Raw genomic sequence first — 15,769 nt, forward strand, 5'->3', positions numbered from 1 at the left:
AGAGTAGACGCGTGCCTAGCGTCGACCAAACACGTTTTATTTTTTTCCTAAATGCGGCAATGAAAAATAAATTCTATTTTTTTTTCTCCGGAGAGAATTAATGACGCCATTCGACGAGTGAATGTATTATTTGACATGATTCATTCAGGCCGTTGAGGATCGAGACAACATGGGTTCGAGAGGCAGAACAGTCAACCTCTGCTCGAAACAAAGATCTGATTAATTCCAACTTGGGTGGCTTTTATGCCTCCCTAGGAGCTGGTTAAATTGTGTTCAGTGTTCAGGAGGAGAGGATAACACTCGGGATATTTCTGTGGGCGCATAATTATTGCAAGGGACGTCCCCACGGCACAGATGCACTAAGACACTCCACGGACCACGATAGTGTCACAGTCTGAAAAAAATCTATTAGGATAGAAAGTTTCCGGAAATTGGGGATCGATACTATGAAATGGCGGGATTTTTCTGCTAGTCGGGTTTGTCGGGAGTACTTATAATAAAGGGGCTCAAGTGCAGTAAGTTCGCCCAGGCATGTTAAGCGAAAGTACTTAGAAAATAAGAACAAAAGATGCAACACTGTGGTCAGGGGACAGAGGCTGGAACTTAGTAGACAGTACGGGATTTCTTAGATTAAAGACTACTTTTTGTACCCTGTATAAGAAGGAGGGATTATTGATTGGTGCATTAACTCAGATTTGGAAACACTTCCCCCATGGGTGAATGCTGGATTTATAGAAATTTAAAAAATTTTACTGGCGGTTGAGGAAGCCAACCTTCTTTGCAGTAAACCCATAATGCTAATGAATGATCAAGCAATGTGTTTAAACGTTGAACTATCGGGAAAAGTTAGGGTTTAGGGCAAGCGTTAGGAAAGATGCTATCAGCCATGGCGATCGGTTGTTTAAAAGCGTGTTTATAATTGTTAAAGGAACGAAAGTTTAATCGTTTGTTGATAGCATTAAATGTAACCATTTATTTATGTCTCCATTCTAGTACGGCGTAATCATGTTGACACACTGGTTTCCGTTAGAACACCCAAATTAAGCAACGTTGAGCCAGGCCAGTACTAAAATGGGTGACCATTTGGGAATTCCAGGTGTTGCACGTGCTCTTCGCTTATCTCGGCATTGTTTTCAGTTGTCCTGGACTTCTCCTTGCCACTGGACTCAAGCAGTGCCGATTCAGAAGAGGTGTGGTTGGATATTGCGCAACCATTGCTTCATAATTACACGCGCATCTACCGTTAGACAAAGTATCCATTATCTTTCGAGACTGAACGAAAGCATCGATTCTATTACTGATTGAGAATCATTTTTAAGGATTCAACTATTGTCTTGCATGTGTGTGTGTGTGTGTGTGTGTGTGTGTGTTCGATTTACCCACATGCTTAGAATAGAGCGTCATACAGTCAGAAAATATATCCATCTCGGACGGAATTGCATCAGGTCATTTATGAAGTTTAGGACCATGAGAAACACTTGCATTCATTCGGTATAGTTTTGGTGTACAGCAATCGGGAACGAACCGAATCTTTCAGCTAGACAATCTGATTATATTAAATATCCGTTCAGGAATACCAATACCACATGAATTAATTTTCACGAGAAGCTTTGGATGTCAAGCGATACCGATATACATTATGCATTCATAAATGACCATTCAGGTATTTGCACTAATGCAATATTGCCTAGAAGTGGTCGCGGGATTGATTTATGATTCAAAGATATTTGCGATAAGCGAGAATATGATAAAAAAATTTGGAGGTCAGCTCTTTTACTAATGTATTTAAAACGTATCACTGACGGAATGTTTTAGCGAATAGAGAGACAACCATTTAGCGAGGTATTTGCTATATTGTTTGCAAATGGAAGGGAATATATGAATCTTACTAATTTACTAATAAAACTTGATATTTTGTTAATGGATTTAAAAATTGAAAATGCATGTTTCTAATTTAGAAATGGACCTTATTATTTCGAAAACAGTTCCTATTATTTGGGAAATTAATCGTAATAATTTAGAAATGGATTTCAGTATTTCAGAAATTGATCTTAATATTTTGGAAACGGATTATATTATTTTGGTAATGGATCTTAATTAGAATACGATATGCCGATTTTGTCGGTTGTTATTGTATCCAGTTTGTCTATCACGCACACCCTCATTCGATGATCTTAAGAGACGATATGACACCGAGATGTGTGATATTTCTTTGTTGAGCTTACCTTCGTTATCAATAAGTAAGCCTCTGTGAGAGCAATCCTTTTGCCGAGACAGCTTCTCGGACCAAAACCAAACTGAGTCACCGCAAACGGATGGGCACAATTCATCTGATCCGAATTTCTCATCCATCTTTCCGGTTTGAATTCCGATGGATTTGCAAATTGATTTTCATCCTCTGATGGATAGACATGATGCATCTTCACGTATGTCTAGAAACACAGAAAAGCAGTGAATGGAGAGACGTAATTTTTTTTTTAGATAATGTTAGGATTATAATAAGACATTCAATAACGCACTAAATTCACAACAAGAACAAAACAAACGTGACTGTGAAATTTCTGAAGCATTGGAATATATAACAGGGCCAAGAGGTGAGGAGAAAAGAATTGGTGATTGACAAGCTATTTATTTATTTATTTATTAGATTTTCTAAGATGAAATTATTATTTACATAAGCAATCTTTTAGAAATGGAAATTATTATTATTATTATTATTATTATTATTATTATTATTATTATTATTGTTGTTGTTGTTGTTGTTCTTGCTGCTGCTGTTGTTGTTGTTGTTGTTGTTATTATTATTAAAAATTAAAAAAAAAAACACACACCAAATAACCCCGGTCATAGTTGGTATGCTAAGAGTAGTATCAAATCGTCTGGAAGGACAATTGATAAAAACTACGAAACCCCGATGTTTTAGGCGACCTTCAGACCTGCTATTGTAAGTATCACCAACATTCTTAGGAAAACCCTTGATCTTTGAAGCTCCTAGTTTGGAAGGAAATCCTCTGGAAATGAATCCCATCCCTTTACAGGGAGAGGTTGATAAACATCATCATCATAATAATAATAATAATAATAATAATAATAATAATAATAATAATAATAATAAGAAGAAGAAGAAGAATAAGAATAAGAAGAAGAGGAAGAATTATTATTATTATTATTATTATTAATTATCATTATTATTATTATTATTATTATTATTATTATTATTATTATTATTATTATTATTATTATTTGTACTTACTAGGAGTTCTCACACATATCATCATCAGACATTACTCACTGATAATAACTGATGGTGTTCCTGGAGTTTGAGTGACAACAAATCTCCTCAGATTTCCAGTGCATTCCACCTCTTTTGATAACATTTGCAAATGAATTTGCATCATCGTAACAGCCGCTTTCCATTGACTTCTCATTGGCAGTGACCATCACTGGAATTTAGGTAGGAATAAGCCTCCCCAAAGTCCCAGTATTCTTCGCACTGCTCCATTGGAGGTTTGGTTAGTGCTTTATCTCCTCGGTTTTTCCATCCTAACTGACCCTTCTCGATTATTTATTGTGGTTTCAGTTGATGCCACCATACATTTTTGATGCCACCATACATTTTTGATGCCACCACTACATTTTTGATGCCACCATACATTTTTGATGCCACCATACATTTTTGATGCCACCATACATTTTTGATGCCACCACTACATTTTTGATGCCACCATACATTTTTGATGCCACCATACATTTTTGATGCCACCATACATTTTTGATGCCACCATACATTTTTGATGCCACCACTACATTTTTGATGCCACCACTATATTTTTGATGCCACCATACATTTTTGATGCCACCATACATTTTTGATGCCACCACTACATTTTTGATGCCACCATACATTTTTGATGCCACCATACATTTTTGATGCCACCATACATTTTTGATGCCACCACTACATTTTTGATGCCACCATACATTTTTGATGCCACCATACATTTTTGATGCCACCACTACATTTTTGATGCCACCATACATTTTTGATGCCACCATACATTTTTGATGCCACCATACATTTTTGATGCCACCACTACATTTTTGATGCCACCATACATTTTTGATGCCACCATACATTTTTGATGCCACCATACATTTTTGATGCCACCACTACATTTTTGATGCCACCATACATTTTTGATGCCACCACTACATTTTTGATGCCACCATACATTTTTGATGCCACCATACATTTTTGATGCCACCATACATTTTTGATGCCACCACTACATTTTTGATGCCACCATACATTTTTGATGCCACCATACATTTTTGATGCCACCATACATTTTTGATGCCACCACTACATTTTTGATGCCACCATACATTTTTGATGCCACCACTACATTTTTGATGCCACCACTACATTTTTGATGCCACCATACATTTTTGATGCCACCATACATTTTTGATGCCACCATACATTTTTGATGCCACCATACATTTTTGATGCCACCATACATTTTTGATGCCACCACTACATTTTTGATGCCACCATACATTTTTGATGCCACCATACATTTTTGATGCCACCATACATTTTTGATGCCACCACTATATTTTTGATGCCACCATACATTTTTGATGCCACCATACATTTTTGATGCCACCATACATTTTTGATGCCACCACTACATTTTTGATGCCACCATACATTTTTGATGCCACCACTACATTTTTGATGCCACCATACATTTTTGATGCCACCATACATTTTTGATGCCACCATACATTTTTGATGCCACCACTACATTTTTGATGCCACCATACATTTTTGATGCCACCATACATTTTTGATGCCACTATACATTTTTGATGCCACCACTACATTTTTGATGCCACCATACATTTTTGATGCCACCATACATTTTTGATGCCACCATACATTTTTGATGCCACCACTACATTTTTGATGCCACCATACATTTTTGATGCCACCACTACATTTTTGATGCCACCACTACATTTTTGATGCCACCATACATTTTTGATGCCACCATACATTTTTGATGCCACCATACATTTTTGATGCCACCACTACATTTTTGATGCCACCATACATTTTTGATGCCACCACTACATTTTTGATGCCACCATACATTTTTGATGCCACCACTACATTTTTGATGCCACCACTACATTTTTGATGCCACCATACATTTTTGATGCCACCATACATTTTTGATGCCACCACTACATTTTTGATGCCACCATACATTTTTGATGCCACAACTACATTTTTGATGCCACCATGCTTCTCTATCTTTTGCTTTACTTCTGTTGCTATATGATCGGTTAACGTTTGTAGTTCATGTGTATTAGCCTCCACATTCAAGAGTTTTCCTTTATATTTCAGCTGCTTTCATTAGTACCACCCCCTGATTCCAATTTCTTCCATTCTCGTTTTGACATTTTGGATTGTTCCTAGTGCTCCTACGATTATTGGTGTTATCCTGACATTTTTCATTTTCCATATGATTTTCAGCTAGGTCCTTGTATTTGCTTTCCTTCTACATCTCTTGTATAGACACCCTGTAGTCTGCTGGACGATGAAATCTACGATCTGTCAGGACTTTTTCCTCTTGTTAACTATTATGGCATCTGGTCTCCTTGCTTAGATGAGTGTATCTGTTTTTACATCCATGTCTACAAGATTTTATGATTTCCGTTTTTAAGTACTGCTGCTGCTGGTTTGTGCTTGTACCATTTGTTTGGGTGTTCAAGATGCAGTATTTGCATATTTCCCAGTATATTATTTTCCTCGCGTCTATTCTTATATTCTTTTGAGGCTAGTTTGCCGCATTCACTTATTATGTGGTTTATCATTCCGTCCTTTTGTCCACAAGGTCTGCATTTGTTTTTTTTTTGTTTTTGTTTTTTTGGCTTGTTGATCTTTGCTTTGATAACGTTGGTTCTTATTGCATTAAACTGTGCCTCTGTTATTAGTTATTCAGTTTTTCTGTTTAGGTTTCCTTTTCGTAGCCATGTCCAAGTATTTTTGTTAGTCTCATCTTTATGAATCATCCGTGTAACTGTTTCTCTTCTTATTTTCCTTCTCTCGTCTTATCTCTTGTTTCTTTGTTTTCTGTTTTGTTCATTTTTTACGGTGTCTCTTGCTGCGGTAATTAGCCCTTCTGTATTCTGCGTTATGTATTTGTTCTAATTTTATTTATGTCATTCACACAGTCTTTTATAATAACTGACCCCTTTTCTCATTTTTCCTTTTTACGCTGAGTCGGTCGGCATCATCCTTTTGATGTAATGCGTGTTGATGCTCATAAGTTTCCTGGTCCTCTGGAGATGCCTTAGTTCTTCTTTCATCCAAAAACTCTATTCAACATTTACATTTTTAATAAAACAAACAAAAGCGTAAACCAAATATAACATGACTTAAAAAATACTTACGCCTTCGGTTAGTACGAAATCTTTTATTCGCAAATCTTTGTCCAATTTTCTTACGTTGCCTGGGATAACCGGGTAGCACCTGACAGCAAAAACATTTAAAAACATGTTTGTTATGGACATATTAAGCAAATTGTCAAAAAAATTTTAACACATAATTCATTTTGTAGTTGTTCCCTGAAACTCATCAACATCTATAATATAAATATCACCTGTCTGCTTAAATGTATGTATGTATGTATGTATGTATGTATGTATGTATGTATGTATGTATGCCTAAAGCTTTCGACAAAGGCGACGGGTTTTTACGAGATCGGTATCATTTTGAAGCTCGACATCTCGGACAACAAATATTGAATAATTGGCTAAACACATTAATTCCTTCACCCTAAACTGGACACATTTCTACAAAGAAGGGTCGCTTTTTTCGCCAATATTTTCGAAAGTCATCTCCTCTTTTCGATTGATTAGCCTTAATTTAAAACTTCGCCACTTCCGGTTTGGCGATGGACGCAACGGCAAAGACACCACATTTTTCCACGTTCTTTTCCTCCTTCGCGGTACAGGTTCGAGCCTGCCTGCCTCTATCACTTTTTTTTTTTTTTGCTCAACACCACTCCAAACACCCGGGCAACGCCCGGTCCTGGATATGACCTAAAACTACATCCGATGGTGAGGCCCCAGCTTGCGGGCCTTGGGGAGTGTGGAGCCACCCTTTAATTGTCATTGCTCCCAGGTCCACTCTGACCCGGAGTGGTAGTACCTGTTAGGGTCCCAACTATGGGTTAAATAGAATCCAACTTAAAAAACAAATATACTCCATTAAAAATCGTTCCTCAAAATAATTAGATTCGGCATTAAATAACCTGAAAAAGGTTGATATGCCGTAAAGCAAAAACTACCAACCGGGCAACGCCGGGCACCCAGGTTAGCTGTGATAATAAAATATGAAGTTGAAAAGTCGAGAATTCGAGGCGTAGATCCAAATTTCAAAATTTTAAAGGGCTCTGTCGGTATAACCTGAGAGGAGGATATTTTTCCCTACAAGTAATCCATGATCAAATATTGAAAATAACATAATATTTGCGGCCCAAATAAGATCTCCTCGATATGGTTGGCTCACACTGGCTTTTACAAGAAATATTACATCTTTTCCAAGTGATGTTAACTCAAGTAACAATACGAAGCTGGATACTCCACTAGACTAAATGAATTCTTGCCCTGGAATCTGGTATGACTAAGAGACGACAATTACAATAGACAATCAAAAACTCTCCAAAATAATTGGTGATTATAAACCCAGATACCTATATACTAATGTAAAAACCCATAAACCCAACTCTTCCCTCTGCCCCATTATTTTACAAGTAACAACTTCTATTTATAAATTAACCAAAATAATCAATGATCTCATAACCCCTTACCTACAAAGCAAATACAGTGTAAAATCTAGCGAATAACTTATACAAATTCTCCAAACAACAAAAGTTAATAACAAAATCACTGCCTCACTAGACGTAGAAAACCTATTCACCAACGTCCCAGTTCACGAAACTATTGATATCATCATGGACAATATATACAAAAATCCATCTCTCCCTCCACTGAAAATCAACCCTAAAATCCTAAAAAAAATATTACTAATATGTAAAACCGAGGTCTTCTTTTATGATCATATAGGCAACATTTACACACAAATAGGGGAGCAATGAGGTCCGTATTGGGACCCACCTTTAGCAACTTAATAAAATATTTAATACAATTAAAAACTGTCTATTTACGTCAGGTGCGTTAGATATTTTTATTCAGCTATAATAACGAAATAATAGAAACTAAAAAAAAAAAATCATTTTCAAACAAATTACGTGCTAGCTTTCACTTATGAATTAAATTCAAACAATAGTATTCCATTTCTTGACGTTCTCATAGACTTCAGTAAAGATGAATTCATTACTTCTCCGTATAAAAAGACTATTGCAACCAACCACTGTACCTTAAACTTCAAAAGTGAATGTCCCTACCGTTACAAGACAGCAATTATAAAAAAATCTTATTAATCGAGCCAAATTGATCTCCTCAAAAAAAAAAAAAAAAAAAAAAAATTCTAAATTAAAGAATATCAAACAGGTCTGGATTAATAGCCAATTCCTTAATTCCTTAGTAAATAAACAAGCTAACAATTAGAAACCTAAACCAAACTAATAATAACAAAGTTAACAATCCCCACCCCATCAATATATTCTATCGCAACCACAACTTTAAATCAAATGAAAAGGTACTAAGAAATATAATACATCAATCAATAAGATCCGATTTATCATCTACTACAAGAATTTAATAACTGCTAACCTTATAATTAAAAAGAACACTTCCCAGGCAACAAAATCAGTCGATGAAACCAATGTAGTCTACCAATTAATGTTCCCAATTTATTGTCCAGACGATTTGCCCTACACCTGTCCGATACAAGCTCGATTTGCCAACACATGAAACAACATGGCTGCCCACATTCCCGGTTTAGAAAGTTCCTAGTTGAAAACACAAAAATCATCCACAAATACTGGAAGCACTATGTATAAAAACTAAATAGCGAAAAATCAACAATGTAAATTTTGAAAATAATAGTAACAATTTGAAGTGCCTGAGTACGTAACAATACAATATATATATATATATATATATATATATATATATATATATATATATATATATATATATATATATATATATATATATATATATATATATAGGATAGTTACGTACTCAGGCACTTCAAATTGTTACTATTATTTTCAAAATTTACATTGTTGATTTTTCGCTATTTAGTTTTTATACATAGTGCTTCCAGTATTTTTAATCTTATATATACATACATATATATATATATATATATATATATATATATATATATATATATATATATATATATTGTAATGTAAAGTTATTATAAATATAAAAAACAACTGTAAATTCTATACCATTTTGTAAATCACACCTTTAAAACCATTGTACATTTATTTTAGCCACGTTGTTAACATGTTAAATATATATATATATATATATATATATATATATATATATATATATATATATATATATATATATATATATTCGCACACGAGACGCTTCACTAGTTCAAGAAATTTGTTGGCTAGTATATTCGCGCGATTTTCTGCACCTTCAGTTCCTTGTGAATGATTGTGTGTACAGTTCGCACACTGACATGAAACTGTGCACTTATTGTTTTTATAGACACACGACGGTCATTATCTATGAAATTCTTTATTTGGTCAATCGACTCTGGTGTTCTGACTTCCTTAATCCTCCAACACCTCCATCATCTCTCACAGACTCCCTGCCTTCCTTGAATCACTTATGCCACTCAGAAACTGATGCTCGATTCATGTAATATGGTTCAAAAGCAGTCTGAAACATTACATACGTTTCAGTGGCATTTTTTTTCAAGTCTAAAACATAATTTTTTTGCATATCTTTCTTCTAAAGCGTCCTCATGTCCAGATTGCATTTTTGAAATTAACCAGCCGTGACAATCAGCTTTAGTAGGGTGTATTCCAATTCTTGCTGTAGCTGTTCATTTGAACCTAAAATCATAAAAATTGTTCAGTCACCCCATAAGATGTATAGCAATAAGATACTGAATTTTCAAGCCTCTACAACAATTTTAAATGCCCGTACAAAAAAGTCTTAAAACCTACTTTAACCACCTCATACATTGCCACTGAGATGTAAAGAGTTACTGTGATTAATTGGCATTCTAATCTGCATAGGTTATGCAGCAATATGTTTGTTTACATTACATTTATTAGTACATAGAGAAAGAACCTGCTCAGAGTTTCTTTCCTGCCTTGACAGGGTATAAAACCGACTTCGAAATCTGGTGAGCGATGTCTTTTTCTCATCCCTGCTGCCTCTTTCTCATAGAAGGAACGTTGTCAGCCTCTCTTTGCTCTATCCTTATTTTCATTGTAGGTGCTCGACTGAGCTTCACTCTATGGTTCCCTCCGGCTAGTAACAATAACTGCCAGCGATTTCTCTTATTCTCTATCTGTGCCTAAATCTAAGCGAAAATTCCACCAGAAGAGATTCTTTTTACCTACAACTGCTCGTCTGTAGAACACAACACCACAGAACTGCTTCCCGGTTGATTATAACATGGTCACTTTCAAGTCCATCGTGATGCAAAAAAAAGCAGCAAGGTGTTTGTTCACATTACATTGATTTTTTTTTAGTATGTTGATACAGTCGAAGAAACAGGAACGAAAAAAAAAATTCAAAAGGCAAGAAGCTCGAAGAAAGAAGCTGCCAGAGCATTTTGGGCCTCCAGAGAGAAGAGATTAGATTTTGCTGTATATCACGTCTGTCGAGGGTATTTGCGTTGAGGGAGTACAAGCGCATAAAGTTCATTATTAGCCAACATATTTTTAATCATACTTGACAGTATCGTCTATATATTTATTCTAATCCATGTTTCCTGTCAATGTTTATGTTAGGCTGCAAAGTTTGAACGTTGGATTCTCTGGGAAGGTTGTCATCGGCCATGATAATTGGTGGTCGAAAATTTTCTCATAATTATTAAAGAAAAGGATTTTTATCTGTATTATTGGAATCTTTTGGAGATGAGCAGTTTATACCTTTATTTATTAATTTATTTATTAATTTATGTATTAATTTATTTATTTATTAATTAATTAATTTATGTATTTATTTATTTGCGGACTATTATTCCCATTTTCATAGCTGTTGTTTCACAACGTTTCGGCCAACTATTCCTCTGGCCTTCGTCAAGTGGTTAATCGTGAAAGGATAGGAATGCTGAATCTCTTAACTGTATCCTCAATAATTACTGCCTTCCATAGTTGTTGTCATCTCACGGCGTTTTGGCCAAGTAATCCTCTAGGATTGAAACCGTTATCTTTAGACAATATTCACCTGGAAGCGTAAAGATTCAACGTCTTTACCCACTGCACCACGGCCTCTGAAGACGTGGTGAGATGACAACAACTATGGAAGGCAGTAATTACTGAGGATATATTAAAGAGACTCTGTATTCGTATCCCGTCGGTGTTTACCACTTGACGAAGGCCATAGGAATAGTTGGGCGAAACGTTGTAAAACAACAACTAGAAGATGAGGATAATAGTCCGCAAATAATTAAATAAATAAATAAATTAATAAATAAATTAATAAATAAATAAATAAATTAATTAATAAATAAATTAATAAATAAGTAAATTAATTAATTAATAAATAAATAAATAAATTAATTAATTAATAAATTAATTAACTAATAAATAATTAAATAAATAAATTAATTAATAAATAAATTAATAAATAAATAAATAAATAAATAAATAAATTAATAAATAAATAAAAAAATTAATTAATTAATAAATAAATAAATAAATTAATTAATAAATAAATAAATAATTAAATAAGTAAATAATTAAATAAATTAATAAATAAAAATTAATAAATAATTAAATGAATAAATTAATAAATAAATTAATAGATAAATAAATTAATAATTAAATAAATTAATTAATAAATAAATAAATAAATAAATTAATAAATAATTGCATAAATAAATAAATTAATAAATAAATTAATTAATAAATAAAAAATAAAAAATAAATAAATTAATTAATAAATAATTAAATAAATAAATAAATAAATTAATAAATTAATAAATAACTAAATTAATAAATTAATAAATAACTAAATGATTAAATAAATAAATTAATAAATAAATAAATTATTAAATAAATAAATTAATTAATAAATAAATTAATAGATAAAAAATTAATAAATAATTTAATAAATAAATTAATAAATAAATTAATATATAAATTAATAAATAATTAAATAAATAAATAAATAAATTTATTAATAAATAAATTATTAAATAAATAAATAAATAAATAAATTATTAAATTAATAAATAAAACATAAATAAATTAATAAATAATTAAATAAATAAATAATTAAATAAATTAATAAATTAATAAATAAATAAATAAATAAATTAATAAATAAATAATTAATTAAATAAATTAATAAATAAATAGATTATTAAATAAATAAATTTATAAATAAATGAATTAATAAATAAAAAAATAATAAATAATTAAATTAATAAATAAATAAATTAATAAATAATTTAATAAATAATTAAATAAATAAATTAATAAATTAATAAATTAATTAATAAAGGGGATTTTGATCTTCATTGTTTAAAAAAAAAGACGTGTCCCTTAAAACTCCTGGATTGTAACGACGCTTCATTATTTAATGCGTGTCTTGAGCAAGATAGCCTGGCTCGAGGCTCCGAGCACATCCAGCACCTGATTTTACCAAATGGTCACCCATTTTAGTATTGGTCAAGCTCAACGTCGCTTAACTTCGGTGATCGGCGTGTCAACGTAATTATGTCGTATATATTTTTTTCACGTTGATAAAACACTCATTCTTAGTGTTACTTGTTTTTTGCACAAAAGAAAACGCGAAATTGTTTTTGCGGTAAGACATTTTCTGGTACTTATGCAGAATACGGAACGTGCTGAAATAATAACGTTATTATTTAGAAACCTATTCTTTAAGATATGGAGAGAAGGGTCTTTTGTAGCTTTTCTGTATTTTCACTTAACAATTTAATCAACAAAAGATACCGTAAAAATTGAATTTAACTCGGAAATCCAATCTAAAAAGTAGCACGATCCATATTCTGCATAAATAACTTTTATTGTTCTAAAACAGGGGTCTCCAAAGTCCATTTTGCTGACTTTTTAGAGCTATATGGGCCAACATGAAAAAAAAAAATACTGTTTTGCTCATTAGTTTTACTTTTTTAATGAAACTGGTTCTTCGAAACCTCATTTTTTAATTATTTCTTTTAACAAAAAGAAAAACTACCACACTATTTTCACACATTTTCATTTAAAAGAATTTTCCTGAATATTTTTACATTTTCTATAAAATTAATTAAAAACTTTGACGGGCCAGATCTGGCTCGCAGGCCGTAGTTTGAGGAAACCGGTTCTAAAGAACTAATCTGTGTATCTTTTCCCGAAGGTTCGTATTCTTTAGAAGTAGTCATTTTCTTTGACACACATACTGGATAAATATTTTTTTTTAATATTTTTTTAGAAAGGACTCTTGCATACACATTCAAATGTAGATTACAGCAAAACGAAAAAAAATAGTAAAAGAAATCAAGTATATAGCAAATAAATGTTTGAACAACAAGTAGTGTCGAATGTTACGTGAGAACAAAGAAAAATAACCGGCATGAGAATGTTACATTTTTAGAGTCCGTATAATTTTTCAAAGATTAAAAAGTAACGCTATAATTGTCGCAAGAACATTATCGTCAAGCGTTAATAAATCAAAGACTCGTTAGTAAATCAAAGAAACTCACATTACGCGCATGCTTCCGGTCTAAACATGCTTTAAAAGGCCACAATAACAAACTTCCTTTTGAAGCGTTTCAGAAAATTTACCCAAGTGATTTAATGCAAATATTTCAAAAAGACTAAAAATATTATTTCTCACTAGCGCCAGTCTCTATCTTTCAAGTTGAGTCTATGAAGTCCAGACTTATTGTATTTCTCTTCCACTCAACGACATGCGTTTAAAATAAACATCAGTTTGCACTAAATGGAAATAAAAAAATATATAGAAAGTAAGATGGCTGATTTTTACGCGCGCGCACACACACACACACACACACACACACACACACACACACACACACACACACACACACACATATATATATATGTGTGTGTGTGTGTGTGTGTGTGTGTGCGCGTGTGTGCGTGTGCGTGTGTGTGCGTGTGTGTCTCAATGTATTCAAACTCTATCTCTCCCAAAACTAAAAATCGCAGAGCAGCGCTAGGCGCCTCAAATGATAGGATTTTTATGGACCGTTCTATTATGAGTCTTTAGCCGGTTAAAATAGTATTTACGGGGTCAAAAATGGGTCAAAATTGAAAAAACAATCGTTATACATTGTGTACATTCATCTTATTTTTAATTTTTAATAAGTTCATATGCGTATCACTTTGGTAGAGTGGTAACGTCACCAGCTTTGAATGCTACGGATTTGCTTTCGGTTTCGATTCTAGCTGATGGCACTCAAGTACCTTTTTTTACTTTTGAAATCACGACTCTATAATAATATATACGAAATCTGAACTGGACTCATTAAAATATCAGATTTAGGCGTATTTTTATATATATATGCTAGTGCGTACATTATATATATATACATACATATATATATATATATATATATATATATATATATGTATATACGTTTGTAAACAAACGTATATATACATATATATATATATGTGTGTATTTAATATATATATAGAGCTGAATGTGTGTAGGTATACATATATATATATATATATATATATATATATATATATATATATATATATATATATATATAGAGAGAGAGAGAGAGAGAGAGAGATAATTAGATTGATAGGTTCGAAGTAAATAAATTCATAACATTTTCATCTAATACGTCACAAGAATTCAACATAAACAATAGTTTCGTGTACGGTCGTTTCTGAGCTGATACGGATTTTATAAATATCGAGTTTCATCATCAACATATTGTATAGACACCGAGTTTAAAGTTAAAATAGAACATCAAGATTAAAGTATAGTTCACTCTCAGTTATACAACCATGCAAGACAGTTAGGGAGGGTTCTGATATGACTCCACTTGTAATCTATCTATCTATCTATCTATCTATCTATATATATATATATATATATATATACATATATATATATATATATATATATATATATATATATATATATATATATATATATATATATAAGTGGCGTTCCAAAAGTAATGCCTTCTTATTTTTTGTTTCACCCCAATGGAGCAAAAGTAATTGCAACTTGCATTGTTTTGATGACTGAACTTATGTATTCAGAACATGAAAATTTCATCTCTCTGTTGCACATATTAACGGTATGGGACTCTAAGAAACCAACTCTTGTCCTTGGAGTTCGTCAGAAGCAGAGATACATCATTGAATTCATAGAAAAATGCATTGAGAATGGTGGTGACAATGTAGAAAAATATATTCTGAAACACAAAAAGTTGCTCGTTTTAATAGTATCACCCCCGTCTTCATAGATCTTAAACTTTTGGAGTTAAAAAAAAAATAGAAGGCCTTACTTTTGGAACGACCCTCGTATAATAAAGCGCACCCCAGGCGACCTTTCACAACCATCGTTTATTGCCAACAGAAGGAAT

The 15,769-nt window shown here is 32.4% G+C and overlaps 1 protein-coding gene across 2 annotated transcripts in view; it reads right to left on the reverse strand.

Annotated features, from left to right (window-relative positions):
• LOC145284941 (putative cytochrome P450 12a5, mitochondrial) overlaps positions 1-15,769 on the reverse strand; it is a 95,993-nt gene that overhangs the window by 3,213 nt on the left and 77,011 nt on the right. For both annotated transcript variants that reach the window (XM_080134037.1, XM_080134038.1), the window contains exons 8-9: positions 6,466-6,544; positions 2,226-2,432 (exon numbers count right to left, since the gene is read on the reverse strand). In XM_080134037.1, the coding sequence (XP_079990163.1) occupies positions 2,226-2,432; positions 6,466-6,544 (286 nt within the window). The remainder of the gene's footprint in view (positions 1-2,225; positions 2,433-6,465; positions 6,545-15,769) is intronic.

This window comes from Euprymna scolopes, chromosome 9 (assembly GCF_053919585.1).
Source record: "Euprymna scolopes isolate OS-2025 chromosome 9, ASM5391958v1, whole genome shotgun sequence".
Taxonomy (NCBI): Eukaryota; Metazoa; Mollusca; class Cephalopoda; order Sepiida; family Sepiolidae; genus Euprymna; species Euprymna scolopes.